We start from the raw sequence: 20,797 nt of genomic DNA, 5'->3' as shown, positions 1-20,797 counted from the left end.
GAATTGTCTGTACATGTCCAAGACAGGATTGTCTTGAGGCACAAATCTGGGGAGGGGTACAGAAACATTTCTACTCCTTTGAAGATCACAATGAGCACAGTGGCCTCCATCATCCGAAAATGCAATAAGTTCGTATCCACAAGGACTCCTCCTAGGGCTGGTCGCTGTCTAAAGTGAGTGATCGGGAGAGAAAGGCCTTAATCAGGGAGGTGACCAAGAACCCGATGGTCACTCTGTCAGAGCTCCAGCATTCCTCTGTGGAGAGAGAACCTTCCTGAAGTTTCTGTGTAGGCTCTCAGTTGTCCAGGTGGTTTCCACAGTAGAAAAGCTTGAATCTTCGACTGGACTGGGTTGCTTGACGCGAGGACATTTTGCTTCTATTCACAGAAGCTTCCTCGGCTTTTAGAGAAGAAGGAAGCTTCTGTGAATAGAAGCGAAATGTCCTCGCGTCAAGCAATCCAGTCCAGTCGAAGATTCAAGCTTCTCTACTAATCTTCCTTGAAGGACAGCCACCTCCGTACCAATCCATCAGTCAGGCCTGTATGGTACAGTGGCCAGATAGAAGCCACTACTTCGTAAAAGTCAAATGGCAGCCCGCCAGGAGTTTATCAAAAGGCACCTGAATGTCTCTCAGAACATGAGAAACAAAATTCTCTAGTCTGATGAGACAAAGATTGAACTCTTTGGTGTGAATGTCAGGTGTCATTTTTAGAGGAAACCAAGTGCCATCACTACAGTGAAGCATGGTGGTGGCAGCATCATGCTGTGGGGATGTTTGAATGTGGCAGGGACTGGGAGACTAGTCAGGTCTGAGAGAAAGATGAATGCAGCAATGTACAGAGACATCCTGGATGAAAATCTGCTCCAGAGCGCTCTTGACCTCAGACTGGGGTGATGGTTCATCTTTCAGCAGGACAATGGCCCTAAGCACACAGCCAAGATATCAAAGGAGTAGCTTCAGGGCAACTCTGTGAATGTTCTTGAGTGGTCCAGCCAGAGCCCAGACCTGAATCTGATTGAACATCTCTGCAGAGATCTGAAAATGGCTGTGCACTGACACTCCTCATCCAACCTGATGGAGCTTGAGAGGTGTTGCAAAGAGAAAGGGGGAAAAACTGCCAAAATATAGTTGCGCCAAGCTTGTGGCATCATATTCAAGAAGACTTGAGGCTGTAATTGCTGCCAAAGGTCCATCAACAAACTATTGAGCAAAGGGTGAGAATACTAATGTGCATGTGATTTCTTAGTTTTTATCTTTAATTTGCAAAAATTAAAAAAAAAATTATGTTGTCATTATGGGGTGTTGTGAGTACAACTTTGAGGGAAAAATTAATGTACTCCATTTTGGAATAAAGCTGTAACATAACATGGAAAAAGTGATGTGCTGTGAATACTTTCCAGATGCTCTGTGTAAATAAAGGTAAACCTAATGTAAACTGGCGTTTTAGTAAGCGTTCCAGTGTCTGCACGGGATGTGTTTTAGGTACATTTTCTTGTCAGTGCTGTTCTGCTTAATGCCACGCTCATCGCTGTCTTTCATGCACAGAAATGCATATATAAATTCTGCAATGCAGAGGCAGGATATAATGAGTGGCGAGACTTACTGTAGGGAGAATGTATACTCCTCCATCTCCTCCGTGGAGACGTTTTCAACTGAAGGCTGCATCGTCTGTTTGTCTGCCTGCCGAGGCGGTGCACTGCTGCCGCTCATGCTGGGGCCGCAGCTATTTGTCTTCTTGATTGGCTTCTTCTGTGAGGAGCAGAAATCGGGGAGAACACATGCGGATGTCATTTGTAATCAAAGCAGGAAACGGGCCTGTGAATTTATCATGGGGGATGCACACGGTGACAGTGACAGTGTGCGTGGCACTTTGGAGCCGCTCCTATATCTCAACTGCGCCTCAACTGACACCAGACAAGAATGACGGCGAAATCGCATACAGCACGCTATCATTCAAGCCGAGTTCATTTGGGGGAAGAGCATGTACAGTGGCGGTGGCGGCGGTAGCGTTAAATATGTGATATTTGAGCAGCTGGCACTGTTTTTTTTCCACACAAGTCATTTACTGTCATCGTCATAAACACAGTCAGAAGGAGTTAGGAAGTGGGGTTTTAAATATTTCACCAAGGTACTTGGGAGCAGATACTATTTGTTAAGCTGCCAACATGTTAACGGCTTGCTTTCGCTGGCCCTGTCAGCCCTGCCTGTGTTGCCCTTGGGTGGGCTTAGTGCTTTTACGCTTGAAGTTGTGAAATACTCACTGATGTATGTTAATGAGATCCACAGTTGGAATAAGCAACCTCTCTCTTTCTTCTGCCCCTGTATTTTCCTCCCTCTCTCTCTCTCTCTCTCTCTCCCTCTCTCTCTCTCTCTCTCTCTCTCCCACTGAGATAAACTGGGCCCAGGAAGTAGTAAATGGGCAGGGCCCCGTAAAAGCGCCATTCGTTTTCATAGGGCAATCTTTGCCAAAGCAAGCTTGGATTCCAGAGTGATGATCACAATAAAAAGGTGGGAAGGAATGGGAAAGAAAGCAGGGAGGGAGAAAAAAGGCAGGAGATATATAAACTGCAGTGTTCATCCGTGTCTCCTCACAGTAAATTCAATGCAATACCTTAGCAGTGGATTCTGTATATAGCTGGTTTCTGGCCCTGAGGGCAAAGTGGACGCCTGGAGAAAATTCATTTTAATTAGGCTTGCACTGCAGGTTGAAGGGCTGAAATCTGATCCCTTGTGCTCCCAGGCTGGGGCAGGTTGGAGATCACTACACTTAATCATTAGACAACTGGGTTGCACACCACAACGTTTGACAGATATGCAACATTTTAAAGATATGTCCATTAGAAGTATGTGTGTGTGTGTGGGGGGGGGGGGGGGGAGACCCAAGGTCCACAGAAGCTGGAAAGAATTACAACCTCAGAGTAACGAGATCATTTATTTGACAAATTAATGGTGATCCGAGAATTCTTGTACATCAGATTTGAATGAATGAATGAATTTATTTGGCACACTCAGGGCAGAACAGCAAAAAACTTACAAAGAAAGAAAATAATACTACAGTGCACCCATTTAATTGTGATTTAAGTGTGGATAAAGACTCAGAAGGGTGGAGGATGTGCACGTGAGAAGAGGCGTGATGCTGTTTGTAGGTATCAGTGGTAGGCATCATCTCTAAAGGCATTTTTCTTGGGGGGGAGAGGTGGGGTGGTGGTGTATGTGTGTGTGATTATTTACCAGTTAGGTAGCAGAAATTGTAAAAACAAAACAACAACAACAACAACAAAAAACAAAAGGTGCAAACAGGCACCTTTCTGAAAAAAGAAGCACAAATTTGGGAAAAGTGATAGGACAACTGAAAACCTATACATCTATCAACAAGCGACAGAATAGTAGTTGCAAGGAGGCAAATAGGGTCTTGACAGACAGGTTGCCTTCCCAAAATTTTGCAGTAAAACATAGAAAAAGCAGTAGACAAAAATTTCTACTTATCCCACATATTCATCAGCCGGATGCTGTGATGACATCACTGACAACAACACAGTGGATCTTCTTACCGAAAAAATGGTGGAAATCAGCTTATTATTATTGTTGTTAGTCTTATCATAACCCTAACATGGATTTCTAAACTTTAAGGGCAAAATGCATGTTGTTTATGTGTGTTGTTCATGTGTGCACAAAATGTAACACTTTCTGTTTTTTTATGCTGTCATACTAAACATGTTACAAGAGTAAGTTGTGGCAAAACATCTCCACTCAGTTGGATTAGCGTTATTTTTGATCACCCCCCTCCTTGAGACCTCTGCACTTGCTTGTTTCATGTTTGTTTTCTTTAAAAAAATTTACTGTCCTGATCTTCCAGTTTAATATTCGTTATCTTCCATAGGCATTTATTCTGGAATGTCTTTTTGTCCCCTTTGCTCATCACCCATGTTTCACTTCCACAGAGCTATACAGGGATCAAGATGGTATGAAGCAGTTTTATCTTCATATTTCTTGGGGCTGTTGAAGATCTTGAGGCCCGGGAGAACGGGGGTACAGCACCATCAAGTCCAACCCTAGAGCCGCCTATGGGAAGCTTCTACCTTAACAATAACATAAGAACTAAAAGCTAAACCAAAGGTACAATGGTGGGGGGCAGACCATGAGGCAGCAACGCCTGATCAGCACACAGTCATTTTGCAATTATCACTTCAAAGTTTGCAGGTAACATGCAAGCTTTGATTAATTTAGCTTAAGTCCTCTGTAGCACAGGAAGAGGTGTGTTTAGTGCAGCTCGGAAAAAAAAAAAGAAAAGGAGGGCTGGCTGGCATTGCTGATTTCACAGAATTTGAGCTGCTTTGGCTTGTCAAGCAGACCAAAACTGGGTTTGAAGGCTGAAAAATACCTGTTAGTGTGAAATGTATTTTGACAAATCTCAGATAATAAGCCAGAGAGGTGTGTGTAGGGGTGCAGAGAGGGAAAGAGGGAGCAGAGCGGAGAGGGCGCTTGTATTAAGGACGGGTAACACTTGCCTTTAACTCACTGCCTTACCTTGTAGTGAATCCCACCGTCTGCTTTCTCCCTGCATGCCTCACTCTTCTCCCCTGTGTTTCCAGAAATGGCTCCTGAGGAAGAATTCTTCCCTGAATTCCAAACGGAGAAATAATGTGAAAGATCATCTTTATAGTAGAAAACCGAATCTGTGTGTGTGTGTGGGGGGGGGGGGGGGGGCAGGCTGACCAAAGGTCTTAGAAAATATGTAAAATGTCTTCCATAAACATATCTTCTGCTGCATGCAGAATTAATTACGGTAGTGCACAGTTCAGCTCATTTGACTGAAATTACTGTCCTCAGAATAGGGGAAGTCGGGGCACAGTGGATCAGAAATGTTTGGGGCATCATAAACACATTATGCATAGGTTTAGGTAATTCTATTTTGGTTTTAATACAGCAAGTTGTTGTTTATAAGGCTGTGTTATTTATTTCTCCCCAAGTGTAATTTACAGGTGTTTAAATCGATTTTTAAATTTTTGATTCATTGTTCCCCGGACACTAATTCATGGGGCACAGTGAATCAACTTAGAATATAATGAAAAAACACATGATTATAAAGATTTCTTCAAAATTATTAAATATATGCTGATGCATATGCAAACTATAATACAGCAAACCAGCTATGTAATGTGTGAGTGCCTTATATAGTGATTTTATAAGTCATTTAGAAACTATTAGAAATGGCAGTGGCTACGGGTACGGACCCGTATCTACAGAGACCATTCTAAAGATACGGAGGGTGTCTTACCGACCAATCAGAATGCGCAAATATATCAGTACCCGTACCATATGCGGCTAAAGGTCCGGTGTCACGTACAATTCTTTCCACCTCGCTTAGAAAACAGGGCTTTGAACTTGAGGTGGATGGACGATGAAAGAAGCAAAACACAATTCACGTCGATATTCTGATGAATTTCTTCATTTACATTAGATGAATTTCTTAAATTACAGCAGCTTCATTAAACAAATGTACTCGAATGATTATCAGCATGACGGCGAGCTTGCAGGCTAACCTCCGCTAACACGAGAAGACAGTTGCCAGTTATGGCTTCTGAAACAAGGGAGAAAAAAGAAACAGCACAGTTCAGCTGAAGCATTAGTGGATGTAAAATATTCTTCACCGCTTGTTCCACGTGTTTATTTCCCACCGGTGTCACGTACGTCCACTCAGTGAACCTCGAGCCGTACCTTTAGCAGTCCCGCAGAAGATACAGATGTACGTACCCGTAGCCACTTCGATTAGAAGTACAGCTGTCATGATTTCTGTTCAAATGTGAAAATAGTTGTTTATATACACAAATTGTAGAAATACTTCATGGAAAAATAAATGTATAAGATTCAACAAGTAATATTTGTCATCCACTTGATACTGGGGATTAGAAAATCACGTTCTAGACTGATTCACTGTGCCCCGGGTGCATGTGACACACATGAGTCATGTTATCAAATAGCTGATAGTCTGGAGAAGACATAACACATGCTCATCAGTTGGACGGGGCAGTCTTCTAGCTAATAACAATTTTTTGGGCCACCTCTGTTGTGAGAAATAAATATAAAGACAATGACACCCACAAAATTTACTTTTGATAGGAAAAAACTGACTTCACTTGCCACTTGTAGTTTTACCCTTAATGTATCCAAAAACAAAACATTCATTTATAAGGGGGGTGTCTTTATGCATAAAAATATGGTATAACTGCTGCAAATATACATTGTTTTGCAGCTATAGCTACTGATTACCGTGCCCCAGTTTCCCCTATGTCATGTGTTTAAAAAAATTGTGTATTAAAAACAACAAAATGAGACTCAATATTTTGCTTACAAGAATGCCTTAAATTATAGGAAAAAGACTACAGATCATTAATATCTTCTGGGAGAGCATGCCCTTATACCCAACCAAGTCACATCCCCCAATCCTTCCCCCCTTCTATATGATCTATCCAACCCAAGAAATTTAGCAGTTGATATGATGGACACATCATACAAAAGCAATAACAAATATAACATAATGCTAAAATACCCTCGGCAGTATGAGCATAAAAACAGGAAACAGAATGTGACCTTTTGCCCTATAAAATAGGTCAAGATTAGCCATCTTTGAACTTGTCTCAGGTCTGTCCAAAGACTGCTCCCTGTGAATTTGAAGACCCTCGCAGTAATAGGACTGGACTGATGCTGAGCATGGACAGACGAACGGATGGGCGGACTCAAAGCTTCACAGTTTTTTCAGAAATTAGAAAAAACAGAGTTTTATGAAAATATGATTTTAATGTGTTTGGCACAATGCATTCTTATGAAGCATTACATATATTTATAAAAAATAAAATAAAAATAAGCGCGGTATTTCATGCATGTTCCTATGAATTTCCACACAAATGCACAACACACGTTTCACAATTAGCCTTCAGAAAAACGCATTAGAGTAAGAATAATAAAGTACAAATGTCCAGATTTTTATTTGTTTATTTATTTATTTATTTATTTTGCTCCTGTCATGAGATTTGCTATCATGTTATTTTTATTTTTTGGTCACATAATCACAGCCCAGCTTATGAACATGTGGGATATGTAAAATATTTGTGCATTGCTTTTTGTACAATTTACTTTGGATTTTTCATGAGGATACCCTCATTAACACTATGAGTGAAAACACACTCCCATTTAAGTGAGTACCTCCAGTGAAACTGGTAAAGCGAGTAACACTGTATTAAAATCTTGTTTATGAAAAAAATCAATTTTTTGGAAAAGCAGAAATTAATATTAATTTTTGCAAAGAGAAACATCAACTCATCATCTCTTTGCAGCTCTAATGTGCGCAATTAGTAATGATGAAAAATTAAAAAAAGAAGAAAAGAAATTACATTTGGATGTAATACATGTTCCCATTCTTCTCTTCTTTTGGAAATTACTTTTGAAGTGTTTTTTTTTTTCACCCTCGCCATCTTCTCTCTAGCTGTCTCACTGTTTTTTTTTTTTTTTTGATGTAATTTAAATGGTAAGCCACCAGATGTGTGTCTCATGCTTGAAGAGTCAGAGATCTGCATTATTTAGCATATTAACATTCACAGAATTTAAAAAAGGGTTCCTGCATTGCCTGGAGGTTGTAATTAAGTAAACCTTAGCTTGATACATGTAAAAATCCCACTATGTGAAACTTTCTTCCCTCCCGTGGAATCCGTCACATCTATATAATACATACGGAAACCTCTGCCATGATATCATTTTTGTCTCGCTGCAGGGTTAAGTATATCGGTAATAATAACTTAAACATAGGCGACACGTTAGAAATCCTTCTAATGGCTACAATGCACTTAAGTGACGGGAATATTTTGCTCACTTATTTTTAAGGGAGTCTGACATCAGATTTGATTCTCATACAGATGTAAGTTTTAATTACCATCGCTTTACTGGGAACCATTTGGACTGCCTACACTACACTTACATGGTAAGAAGGTTAGATTTGCTTATTTCTCATGATAAAATCATTATATTTTCATTTTCATGCATAATGTTTCCTGAGTGGTGAGGTTCCAATAAAATTCAAATAAATCAAATTATTTGATGCACATGCTATGAAAATGTCTTCATGCATGAGCCTGAATGGAGGTTTATATTATATTTAATCCATTACGTTTACAATAAAAGACATCTCAGAAGTAATGCGTACCCTGCACTTGCACATGATACTGTGCGAGTATGTTAGTTACTGAAACACATAAGAGGAGACATGATAATATAACCCTACTGTTTGCAGGCATCCAGCATTTTTTTAATTTTACAATAGTGACATCAACAGGATGTCATTAATAGCATGTTATGAAAAATGATTAAGTAATCAATGTAAGCTTTTGATCACTTTTTGAGCTTTATTGGTTGCAGAGATATGCTGATAAAAATGCAGACTGTATTTTTAATGACCTTGACATTTTGACAGATCTGCTCTAAAAGTGTGTCTTCTCCAACACTTACACACAAAAAATATTCCTATCAAGTTTCTGAGTTATTTTGTACAAAGTCTGACAGACAGATGACAGATATCCACACAAGCAATTACAATACCCTACTGGACCAATGGCACACAGTATAAATGTAACAAATAATAGCCTGCCATGAATCTTGGGTCTCAGTGGGGCTTGTAGCACCACCAAAAATTTATGTAGGTTTACCAATAATTCTGCCAGTTGAAAATAAATAAATAAATTAAAAAGATAATCTGCAACTAACGATCCTTTGGTTTCAACCTCAGCTTCTTGTCACCACTGCTAATTGCTAACTCATCTGGTCCAATAATGTCCCAATTTCCATACCACCATGAGATACTGTTTACACACTTCACTGGGATCAAATAAGCATGTTCACATTAGTTTCTTGATGGGGCAAATACCAATATTAGGCAGTAAAATTTTATTTATTGCTAGCTTTTACAAAATACAAGAGGAAAAATACCAAACTTATTAGATTTATGCTGAAATACAGTTGTCTGGAAGCATATTCTGCCATTTTTTATTTTATTTTTTTTCAAGCAACCAACCAGCATATATCATTCTGCCCTCACATTGCCTTCACTCACATTGGCAGTTGCTGTGCTGTATCACTCAGCATTTGCAAAAAAGAAAGTTCTTGTCTGTTTTGGCCCCCCTGAAGCGGCAACATACCAACCATTTGTTTCTTGTTGCTGTAAAACACTCACTCTGATTGAAAATGAATGGCAGCTGGACGCTTTGCACTCTCTGTTGTGGCAAAACTTACCAAGGGTCAGTGGGGGTCCCAGCCATGCTTGACATTGTAAACAATGACATTAGATCTGCCTCTGCTGGACAGATTATATACAGTAACGACACCATTTCCAACATCCAAAGTGTTTTCCCACATTGATTATTCATTCATTCATTTTCTATATCCGCTTACTCCAGTCAAAGGTCACAGAGGGCTGGAGCCTAATCCAGCAGTCATAGGGCGTGAGGCAGGGTACACCCTGGAGAGGATGCCAGTCTGTAGCAGGGCCACATATGGACAAGCAAACTCGATCACACTCGCACGCACACCTACGGACAATTTGAAGATTCCAATTCACCTCACCGACATGTCTTTGGATGTGGGAGGAAACCGGAGCACCCGGAGGAAACCCAAGTGAACACAAGGAGAACATGTAAACTCCACACAGAAAGATCCAACTGGGAAATGATCCCAGGAACTTCTTACTGTGAGGCAACACTACCAACCACTAATCCACTGTGCCGCACTAATTATTCCATAATAATAATGCAGATACTGTATGTTCATGAAAGGCTCATATTAGTTGATATCATAATCAAACTGATATATCGATCAGGTTCAAGTTCACATCACTTACATAATGTAAGATGTGCGTATTTTAATGAATTAAAATATGGAAGGTTATCCTCTCTCCACAGAGGAATACCGGTGTCGCAGACCGAATGGTCCGCCCATAAAATTGGTCCACCCTGCCTCCACTGCACACCCGTCATTTCAGAGCTCAGCCGCTCGTCTGAGACAGAGTATCTTCACCCAAAGTGATCAAAGGTTATAATGTAAAGTAAAACCACTTAAATCATTCTCAAGTCAGTTTTAAGCAGAAACGAGGTGATTATCTGTGAGTCGCTACTGACGCTTTGAAATGATGGAGGCACAGTGAACACAGCAGCTAGCAGCTTGTTGCTTCCTCTGTCTTTTATGATGAAATAATGCTGAATTTATGTAGAAATGATTGTTGTACAAAAGCTTCAGATATCTGTCGCTGAGATAGATGATGACTGGAGTGCAGTTTGAAGCAGAAACAAGGTGATAATCAGTGAACCACGGCTGATGACACATGCACAATGAAGGCAGGGTGGATAGATTTTTAGGGGGCACCCTTCAGTTGGCAACGCCAGAGCTCTATACACATTGGCGAGGTTATGTTTTACGTCATTTCTCCTACATCGATCGATATGATCTCCATATTGTATTGAAATCCGTTCATTACCTTTTGAGTTATTCTACTAACAGGCAAACAAACAAACACATTTTTAAAAGTTATTCTTGCGTTGAGTAATAATGGTGATTTTTAACAAACAATTGCAAATGGCTACTTTATAGGCTGTGTGTTGTATGTGTGTTAACAGCAATGTTAATTTAATTTAACCTTTATTTATATCTGAGACCTCTTTTGCAAGGGAGACCTGGACAATTGTTGTTTCCAATTCACCTAACCTGCATGTCTTTAAATGTGGGAGGAAGCTGGACCACCTGGAGGAACCCCACACAAACACGCCGAGAACACGCAAACTCCACACCGAAAGGTCACAGGTGGGAATCAAACCCATGACCTTCTTGCTGTGAGGCAACAGTGCTAACCACTAAGCAAGCATTTAACAGGCACATAAAATTTAGTTCAAATTCATATTTAAACTTTCACATTGATTTCTTTAACCCTATGATATATAAACACACACACACAAAAAAAAAAACACTCTGGAGCTGTAAATGGCCACCACCAAAAGTCAATGATGTAGAAATTGTGAGAACATTTTATTTGTGCTTTTCAAGACAATAAGAATGTGAATGGAAATTGATTCAATGAGTGGCACTTAGTGACCCTGTTGTGTTCAATATACAAACTTAAACTTTGTGCATCTCAGACTGCTGGGATCTGGGAAAAAACTACATGACTAACTTTTGAAAAACAACCAAAATTAACAATTCTGACATGTAACTTCAATTCTAAAATATTTTATTGCTCAGACTCTGTAAGTAGAATCATACTTCAACGTTTAAAATCTGTCAGTCAGAACAGCAGCAACCTTGGCCTCTTGGACCACTGCGGTCTAAGATGATTACATATACCGTATAAACAAGCACATATTTTCGAGCTCATACTTATTACATCCATCCCCCACTCGCTTATGCACAGACACCGCGGAACCACAACAAGCACATAGGCAGCATCAACAGCTTCGACAGCTAAGGGCTACGTCCGTGAACTCGGAGTGCGGGAGCTGCCACAACTCCAGCCTCTCCGGGCACTCAAGGCCAACAACAAACTCCTTATTATCCCCTGCTCTCTGAGCTGTGCTAACACACAGACACACAATCATCGCAGATCGTACCCACTGGGATAAAAGCGCACGAGGAAAGAGGTTAAAGCGTGCACGCTCGCATATTCAAGCAGATTCCAGGGTAAAATACAAGCAAGCGTACCTTACAAGTGTACATAACGCGGTGCACGATTGCACCTCTTTTCTCAACACAAAACTAGACAACGGGCAGCCTGAGGGGCCATAGCGCTATTGAGACCCCGTCATCGCTGTGTTACCGGTGAGATGACTGATTCTCGTTCACCTTGGCTTTTAATTGCCGGATGACTGTTCCAAAGGTCACTGACTGCCCCTGAGTCCATGCTGAGCTCTTGTGCTAAGGTTGCTCTGATACCACAAAGACCTGGTGTGGCTTCACAAAAAAGTAGGGTTTTTGTTAAATATATTCAGGTTGTCAACAATATAATCTCAAATCAAGTGAACTACACACACTGTTTACTGTAAACTTTCTAGGGCTGGTATTTGAAGTTGGGTTCGAAGAAAGTTTTTATCCCTTTCTCTGAACCTCTCAGAGGACACACTCTTGTCTTATCACATGGAAACTGGATGCTATCAGTATATTTGAGAGACTCTGTCCATTGGCTGTGTTTGTCCCAAGCGCTATTTGTTTGTCCTCCGCTTATAGTGCTTAAGGCTTGCCACACCCACTGTGCATGTATCGCTGCAAACAAACTTTGACGCTGAGGTGGAATTCTTCTATTTTCTAATCTGGGCACTGTTGAAATAATCACAGCATGTGGAGTGCGTCTATTTGAGATGATGTAATACTGTGGTTTAACACTGCGATAGTGGGACTGGCCTGGAGGGGAGGCACTTCCTGAAAGTACAGGGCAATGCTCTAAAGAAGACCTTAGATGAGGAATCCTCAAATTCACCATTTGTGCCCAACGCGATGGATGCCATAATATATTTTTTTAAAGAAAGCAGAGAAAGGAAGCACATGTAGTGATCTGAAACAAAATGCTAATTAGTTCAAAACAAATCCAGTGTACAATAACTCAGCGATCTAGTTGATGTGAGAGGTTACTTATCCCAATGTCAATCAAGCTAATCTATATGTTGTAAAGCCAGTTGTGCTTCATTCTGCTTGAAGATCAAATGAGGACAATTATGATTGTTGTTATTATCCAGTGGTTAATCCAGATTGTAAAAACATCAATGCACACACAGGAGCATTTATAGTAATCCTCATTTTTCAATCAAAACTTGCCATTATTATCTCAGATTGGAAGATCAGGTTTTGTTCTGTAATAGAAACCTCATAGCAGACTTTTTCTAAGGGGATTAATTAAATTATGGCCTCAGGAATCAAAACTTTCAGTCTTACTGTCAAACTCTGCTGCATGCGCTTTATCGTCATGACAAGACGTCTCAGTGTACTTGATTCTGAGACTAATCAGTAATGAGTAAAATCCTGGTGCCACGTGTGAACAAGAAGCCAAACTCATATACTTCAGAAAAGGAGGCGTGTAATGGGAAGGAAACGTCTAAAATGCCCAGACGTGACAGAGGACTGAGGTACAGGGATAAATTTGTTCTTCTTTTCCTCACTGAATTGGATTTCCATTTTTGGCAAGGTTAAAGTTGTCTGTCCAATCACTGCCTTCGACCCTGACGTAATCTCCTCCATCTGAGCGCCATAATTCACTGCAGTGGTAATGCAACTTGAACAAATCTGTATGCAAACTAGGAGCAAACGTCAGGTCGGCTTAGGGAACGGCGTGGATGAGGTGGTGCACAGGACACCTTTTGATTTCACTTACGGATCGGGTTCATTTCCTAAGCAACCTCCTCACCTGGCTGTGGGAACATGTGCATACTCTGTGTGCACGCTCCTGGAGAGAACTGGTATTTCTTGCCTTATGTGTGTGTGTGTGTGTGTGTGTGTGTGTGTGTGTGTGTGTGTGTGTGTGTGTGTGTGTGTGTGTGTGTGTGTGTGTGTGTGTGTGTGTGTGTGTGTCAGAACATAAATCTTCCTGCCTCCCTCCCTCTCTCCCTCGCTGGAAAGGCAGTCAGTTCGTTGGGGACACTTCCCTTGTGGGCGTTAGGATCTCTGTGGGGGGTCACAGGTCAGCCGGCGGAGGAAGCGACAAGCTGTGAAATGTAAAAGACCAATTTCTTCCACATGTTTTCAGTGCTGGGAGAACACTGCCAAGCTGTCAGCCGGCATCACGTTTAAAATGGGCCAGGGTGCTACCCAGCAGACCTGTCACAACTCATTTGTAATTAAAAAGCCTGTATGATGTTTAAAGCAGAGCACCCCAGAAACTTTTGAGGACTGTTAAATAAAGATGAGCTATGTGTTCAAAAAGCGAAAAGAAAAAAGTGGGATTTATTAATAAGAAGAAGGAAAAAAACTAGCCAGTTGCCATTGTAGTAGAACTAAACATGGGTTTGAGTCCTGGGAATGTCCAGGATTTTGTCATCTTGAGCCATTTGTGCATCTCTGTATTTTTGTGCAGTTACGTGTGAAAGTTCTTTATTTTGTCTGGCCCACTTTAAAAGCTAGGTGGGACCAGCAGTGACGATGCTCCAGTCACGGGGTAAATATTGTCTGGCATAATCCAGCATGTGTTGCAGAGGACCCTATAGATTGGACCAGGCCAAGAGGATGCCTACGTAACACTTGGCTGCATCCAATAGATGGTTCCATTCAGGCTTGTTTCCAGTCCAGACTCACAAATGCTCCATGTTTGTTGGTGGATTTGTCAATGAGCCACACTGGTGGATGCTCCCAAACATGACAGTTAATCCATTTTCTGTTCACACATTCCTATTCTGACCCACATGGATGCATAGATGAATTCCAATATGCATTGGTACAGACGTTTTGGAACACCTGAAGCTGTCTCTGACTGTTCTAGATTACCCCCCCCCCATGAAAACACAGTCAAAACGAGTAAACAGGTCCAGTCCTCATGATATTTTTTTGTCTTATGAGAGAGAGAGAGAGAAAAAAAACTTGTGCAAGCTCTGTATGTGTGTCCATGTTTCTATGGACATGCAAGATAGATGCTTAAGGCTTGTAATCATGTCTGTATTTTGGAAAACCTCAGAGTATCCAAGGAGGTGATCCAGGATCTTCCATCATGGACTCCTAAGGATTTTACAATATGGGATTTTAACTTGGAAATTAAAGTTCACCTGCTGCCTTGAAAATGTTGATCTTGAAGAATCTATTTGTTTCAGGTCTGAAATTAAAGGTGAAAAAGTCCTTCTTGTATACCACTGAGTTATCACTGAATTCTAACTGGTCTTATTTACAGCTTGCAATAATTACCCAGTGGTTTCCAGTAGCCTTGTGGATGGTTTGTTTAACTAGTAACAATAACAAAAAAAAGTTTTATCTGAATGTCGGACATGTCTATGAAGTGAGCTTATCAGTCTTTTACTTCCTGTGCAAATATTTGTGTCAGGTAAAACAAATGCTCCAGTGGATCTGTTGGATTTGCTTGTTGCATGTGTGCTAAATAAGAAAACACAGTCTGTTTGATTTAACTTTTGTTTAGCATGCTTGGCCCACAGTGTCAACCCAACCCTGCCTTCGAGCACATCCACCTCAGCGGATGCGCCGCTGTTCACCAGACCTGCCATTCTTCTATTCCCACTGCTGGTGAATAGGGCGACATTTCCTCCCATCTTTTGTGTAGCCGTGGGATTTAAAGGTTGAACCCCTACCTGGTAAAGATGTGGAAGAGCAAGCGGAATCAGCTGACAGGTGGAGAGGAGACCCGTGGTGAGAATGCCCCCAAGCAGGCTCTCCTGCTCTGCTCTCGAGGCCCGCAGTCGCCTGGTTCTGGGAGGATAGAAGGAACTGTGGATGAGCATGTGGGAGGCAGAGCAGTGACTGAGCTGGGGGCTGGGACAGTGTGGGGGGCTCCAGAGGCAGCTGGCTCTGCTGAACCTCAGTTTGGGGCATGACAGAGGCGTTGGAAGGGGGTATGGTCAGGGCGACGCATTGCTCTGGCATTACAGATGTCCCACTTTGGAGATTCTTTACCTAAAACACAAATGAATACATGACCCCATTTGTAGGAACTGGGAAAAAAAGGATGCAGTTTCACCTTTTCAACATTATTTGCAAACTGTGTGCATGTGATTGTTTGGATTTCATCATTCATACTCCAGTCAGACTCCAGAAAGACTCCCAACATAAGTTAAACCGAGTCGAACCGTGTTTTTCTTTTACTCATCTGTCTCTCTTACAAATACACAGCTAAATTTATCAAGTTGCAGAGATAAAGACATACACAAACTGTGCTTTTATTTTGAAATGCGAGTCAAATTTAGTTAATCATGATATTTGCTATTTAATCAAATTAGCACAGTTAATTTCATTAACTTGAACCTAAGACTAATAAGTCCCCTCGCTGTGGTTTGTAGTCATCTGAGGCTGACTGTGAGCACTCAAATTAAAAGCAAAATAAAATTAAAAATTGCAGAATATATTTATAACAATAATAATAATAATAGCAACAACATTGTTATTACTGCAGTTCTACAGTTTTGTCATGCACCAGCATAAAGTTTACCTATTGCACACACACACACAGACACACACGTGCACACAAACACATTTTTGCAGCTGTTCCTGTACTTAGGTCTGAATTTTATTTTACACATGAACATGAATTTAACCTCTTCATGTTATGCTCATATTATTCCATTGAAGAGCCATCTTGCTGAGGAAACAGCATGTGTGTGTAATTAGACCACAGGTGTAAGTGATCAAACTACGGGCATGCATTTGTCACAGTGTGGCATAATTGAAGAAAATTATTAAATTAAGATTACCATAAATGTAAATAGTGTGGCTGTTGTACGTCTTATTGTAATTCAACAAAGATGCACAGAAGGACGGCTATTGTTCATCCTCCAGGAATCAAAGGAACTATCCAAAACTGTAATGATAATGCAGTAATACAAACAACATGCCACTGACAGAGGGACAAATAAAGGGACAGAATCAAGACAGAACGCTTTGTTGTGGCTTTTAATTTAATTAAGATGTTTACTAATCTAATCAATGCATAATCTCAGATGCATCCGGTATTGCAGGGTAAGAATGTGGTTCTTGTTTGCATTCTGGGGCCAATTTCCAAAAAGCTTTTTATCAGAGAAAATTCAAAAATGCAACCCCGTCTGCACAGAACCACCAGAATTCTACCTCAGACAATAATACGTTTGGATCCCACCGAGGGAAAACTTGTGGCCTGACATTTAAATGCGCCAAAACGGTGATTAATCTGAAAAATAACCGCGTGCACACATTATTGCACTCACCTGAAAGTACAGGTTGCAAAGCCAGTGGTCTAGATCAGAGGAAATAAGGGCTTCAATTTTTTTAAACTGGCAGAGTCGCGTGCTCGGCTCCCCCCTGAGCAGTGGGGTTTTAAACCTGGGTAAATGATGCATAACCAAATGCACGGTCATAAGCACTCAATTCAGTGAGATGGCCTGCTTGCTTTATTTGCATTTATTCGCTCATATTCACATCATGTTCTGTGCCGCGCGGCAGTGCAGATCACATTGTCGATTCGCAGGAACTGTCTGACCCACCTGCCCTGGACAACACTGAGACTCAGGTCACACACAGGAAAAACCCCCCAAGCCAGCACAGCGCTGATGTGGCTGCTGAGTGCCGGCCGTGTGATCAGCCGGAATATTAGCACCATGGAGGGGACGACCTCACGGGCTGCAGGTAAGATCTGCAGACACACAGAAAGGCACAAAGTCGTGCATATCAGCTAAGGTGAAGAAAAACGCCAGCAGGCGCGGAGGCCAACGTTTGCATACATAGTGAGTCATGTGGATGCTGGATGGTGCAGTTCAGGACCAGTGAGCGCACATAGACACAACCACGTAACCAATGACAAACAGACACACAGAGGGCAACAAACAGGACAGGAGCCCTCAGGGAGCCACTTAATCCACATCCTAGACTTGAATCCTCTTTTAACTTATTTCCGTGATCTTTCGGAGCCTTCTTTAACTGTCAGTCTTACCCGTCCAACTCAGCAAACTGCCTAAAAGGAGATGTTGGAGTGATAAAGACTGCATCAAACATAGGGTGGAGGAGAATTTGGGGTTGCTGTTGCAGTCTGCGAGCTGACAGTTAGTGAATTTGCGACGCAGCAAGGCTGCCATCAATCAAACTGATGATATTAAGGGTGTCTTACATGAAGCAAAAAAGTGTTCATGGTTAGCAGTTGATGGCAAACACATACATTCTTATTTACCCAGAGAACGGTGGGTTTGCTTAAAAAATGAACTGACAGTGAGGAGCGTGCCACTTCATCCATCACCGGGTGGAAAATATTTTATCCTTTTATTAGTTGTAATGGAAAAACGTAGAGGACTTGTTTTAACACATAAATCATGTGTATCCCTCCCACCCTGCTACTAATCTGCTTTTGCTGTGCACCTGTGAAATTATGGGTAGTAGTGTCTGACTCGGGACACAAATTTGTGTTACAACATCATGGATTATGAATATTGAGGATATTTCATATTATTCATTTACTGTAAGAAATATGACCCACAAAACAGACATTTGTATGTGTGTGTGCGTGTGTGCAACGCTTGCACCACCGTACACTACGTTTTATCCAAGGGTATGTATATCTTGATCTTTTCATGGAAATGTATTAAGTATTGAAACAGTGAATTTGTCAATCATCAGAAAGTAATCAGCTGTCATCAATGATTTCTTTTTTAATGTATTTTGCTGTCTATGTCATATTATTCATCTTTTCAGAGAATGGTGGACATTCCTGCAATCAGCATGCCAAGTGCACGCTCCCTCAAAATGTGGAACATCTGTGGCATTGTGCTGTGTGATAAAATTTAATATTTTAGAGTGGCCTTTTATTGTGGCCAGCCTAAGGCACACCTGTGTAATAATCATTCTGTCTAATCAGCATCTTGATATGCCACACCTGTGAGGTGGGATGGATTATCTCTGAAAAGGAGAAGTTCTTACTAACACAGATTTAGACAGACTTTGAATAATATTTGTGAGAAATAGGTCTTTTGTGTATATCGAAAATGTTTTCGATCTTTGAGTTCAGCTCATGAAAAATGGGAGCAAAAACAAAGCTGTTGAATTTATATTTTATATTTTGTTCCATGTATATTATCATTACTAAATGCTCAAGTTATGTATTTATCTGTTTGAGTATCAAGCAATTTAAGCAAAATATGCCTGTCTGATTTTTATGAAATTTGGTTGAGGGATTTGTGGATTTGGAGTGATATGAGCAACGTGAGTGGTCTACTAGGAACAGTGCTGGTTATTTCACCCAACTTAACAAATGTGAAAACAGTCTCTGGATTTACATTGCAATTTTTATACCCTTCAAAAAAACAATGACATTTTATTGAAAGCATAAGTTTTACATCTCCTCCCCCGCTACACACACACACACACACACACACACACACACACACACACACACACACACACACCACCACCACCACCTACGCATTATAGATGCTCAAAGAGAGGTAGAAAGGACACTAAAAATTTTCATTGCATTTGCAGTTCATTTTCATTCCAATAAAATATTGCTTCCTTATATTAATGAACGGCAAATGTCAGCTCTCCCCAGTTTCTCTGTGATTGAAGTTATACACACACACACACACACACACACAAACACACACAGAGCTTTTTGTTTTTTCTGCATTCTGCCACAAGGAGGCTCTTTTATTTTTACAGACCCACAAAGAGATGGTGACAGAAGACATCAAATGCACTACAGTTCTCACTCATAGTAATGGCAACATGACACTTAAGTAAACTGACTAAACCAACTGAACTATGAAAACACAATAAATCAATAACACTAACAACACTGTTAAACTAACATGAACCACAATAACAACATTTAAAACCATGAACTCCCATAGTGCATTGCAGCACAACATCCACTGTTCACTGTTGTTAGTTAATATCGCTAATTTCTCCAAAAAATATTAGTCCTATCAACTTTCCATTTTCGCTTTATTCATTCTTGACCCAAAATACATAAGCATACCAAATGGAAAATGTCAGCTCACCCCACTTTGTCTGTGATCAAAGCCATACACATGCGCACATGCATGCACACAGAGGCCAACTGGATATTATAATATATATACAAAGTTAACTTGACTGTTTAAAAGCCTTCATCACAGTGTGATGTCACTGTCTTCTCTCTGCATTTTTAAATTAGATTATTTATTCATTTTTCTTTTAGTCAATTCATAATTACCTAAGTAAAAAATGTTAAGTTGCAGGATGGAAACTTAAATGGATATACAAAATCTTCAGCTTTAATTTAATCCAAATCTTTTCTCTATTTTCTCCTATTTTCAAGCAAAGCTCCAAAAATGTCATATTTATTTTATTTACTTTAAAATGCATACTCCTCTTTATTGTAAATTGTTTGACATTTAAAAAGTTTTTCATTATTTTTGCAGCATGTAATACTTTTGCCCTGTTATTGTATAATCAGTTCCAGAATGGAAACAGGATCCAAATCTGTTTTGTACTTCACTTTTATTTACATTTTACTGCAACGGTACTGCAACATGGAATTTTATTGGATGCATCTTTCCTTTTGATGTAAAATGTGAATAGACAGTAGGCTTGACTCTTCTCAAGTGCTCCAGTTTTCCAACATCTCCACGACAGCAGGGACTGAACTGCCCTGTTCCTGTATAAATCCGATCGCAGAAAGAAAGCAAAGAGAGAGAGTGAGAGAGAGTGAAAAAGAGGGGGATAAGCTCCTAGCTTCCTCCTACCATCACTAATTCCTCATTTCCTTTTAGAAAGCACTGTATGGACTCCTGAAATCATTCTAGTGTGGGCAAGAGGCGAGAGAGGGGAGGAAAAAAAAAACACCCTGATCTCCTGAAGTCTCCAAATCTGATCGTCGTTTCCACCATTATCAATGAGGAACGACAACAGGTTTGTCTTTAGAGTCCGAACGAGGGCTTGGAAAGGCAAGAAAGCAGAGTGACGTGAGCCATTTGCTATGCTGTACTTAAGTCTTCTTTACCTCAGAATCAGATCCCAGGTCTGCATTCAGTTTGTGCCAGCTTTGATCCCGTCCTTTATGTGTGATGGGAGTTGGAGACAATATTACCAGGACGCCGTGTAAGTGAATACGCCCACTGGCACATT

The 20,797-nt window shown here is 40.7% G+C and overlaps 1 protein-coding gene across 1 annotated transcript in view; it reads right to left on the bottom strand.

Moving 5' to 3' along the window:
- The window catches only part of ofcc1 (orofacial cleft 1 candidate 1), a 217,375-nt gene that overhangs the window by 128,636 nt on the left and 67,942 nt on the right, over window positions 1-20,797 (bottom strand). The window contains exons 12-16 of the mRNA XM_034166227.1: window positions 17,188-17,336; window positions 16,912-17,026; window positions 15,307-15,628; window positions 4,529-4,602; window positions 1,605-1,750 (exon numbers count right to left, since the gene is read on the bottom strand). Coding sequence (XP_034022118.1) covers window positions 1,605-1,750; window positions 4,529-4,602; window positions 15,307-15,628; window positions 16,912-17,026; window positions 17,188-17,336 — 806 coding nt within the window. The remainder of the gene's footprint in view (window positions 1-1,604; window positions 1,751-4,528; window positions 4,603-15,306; window positions 15,629-16,911; window positions 17,027-17,187; window positions 17,337-20,797) is intronic.

The sequence above is a fragment of the Thalassophryne amazonica genome, chromosome 1 (genome assembly GCF_902500255.1).
Source record: "Thalassophryne amazonica chromosome 1, fThaAma1.1, whole genome shotgun sequence".
NCBI classification, from domain to species: Eukaryota; Metazoa; Chordata; class Actinopteri; order Batrachoidiformes; family Batrachoididae; genus Thalassophryne; species Thalassophryne amazonica.
This window is presented reverse-complemented; position numbering and strand designations above follow the sequence as displayed.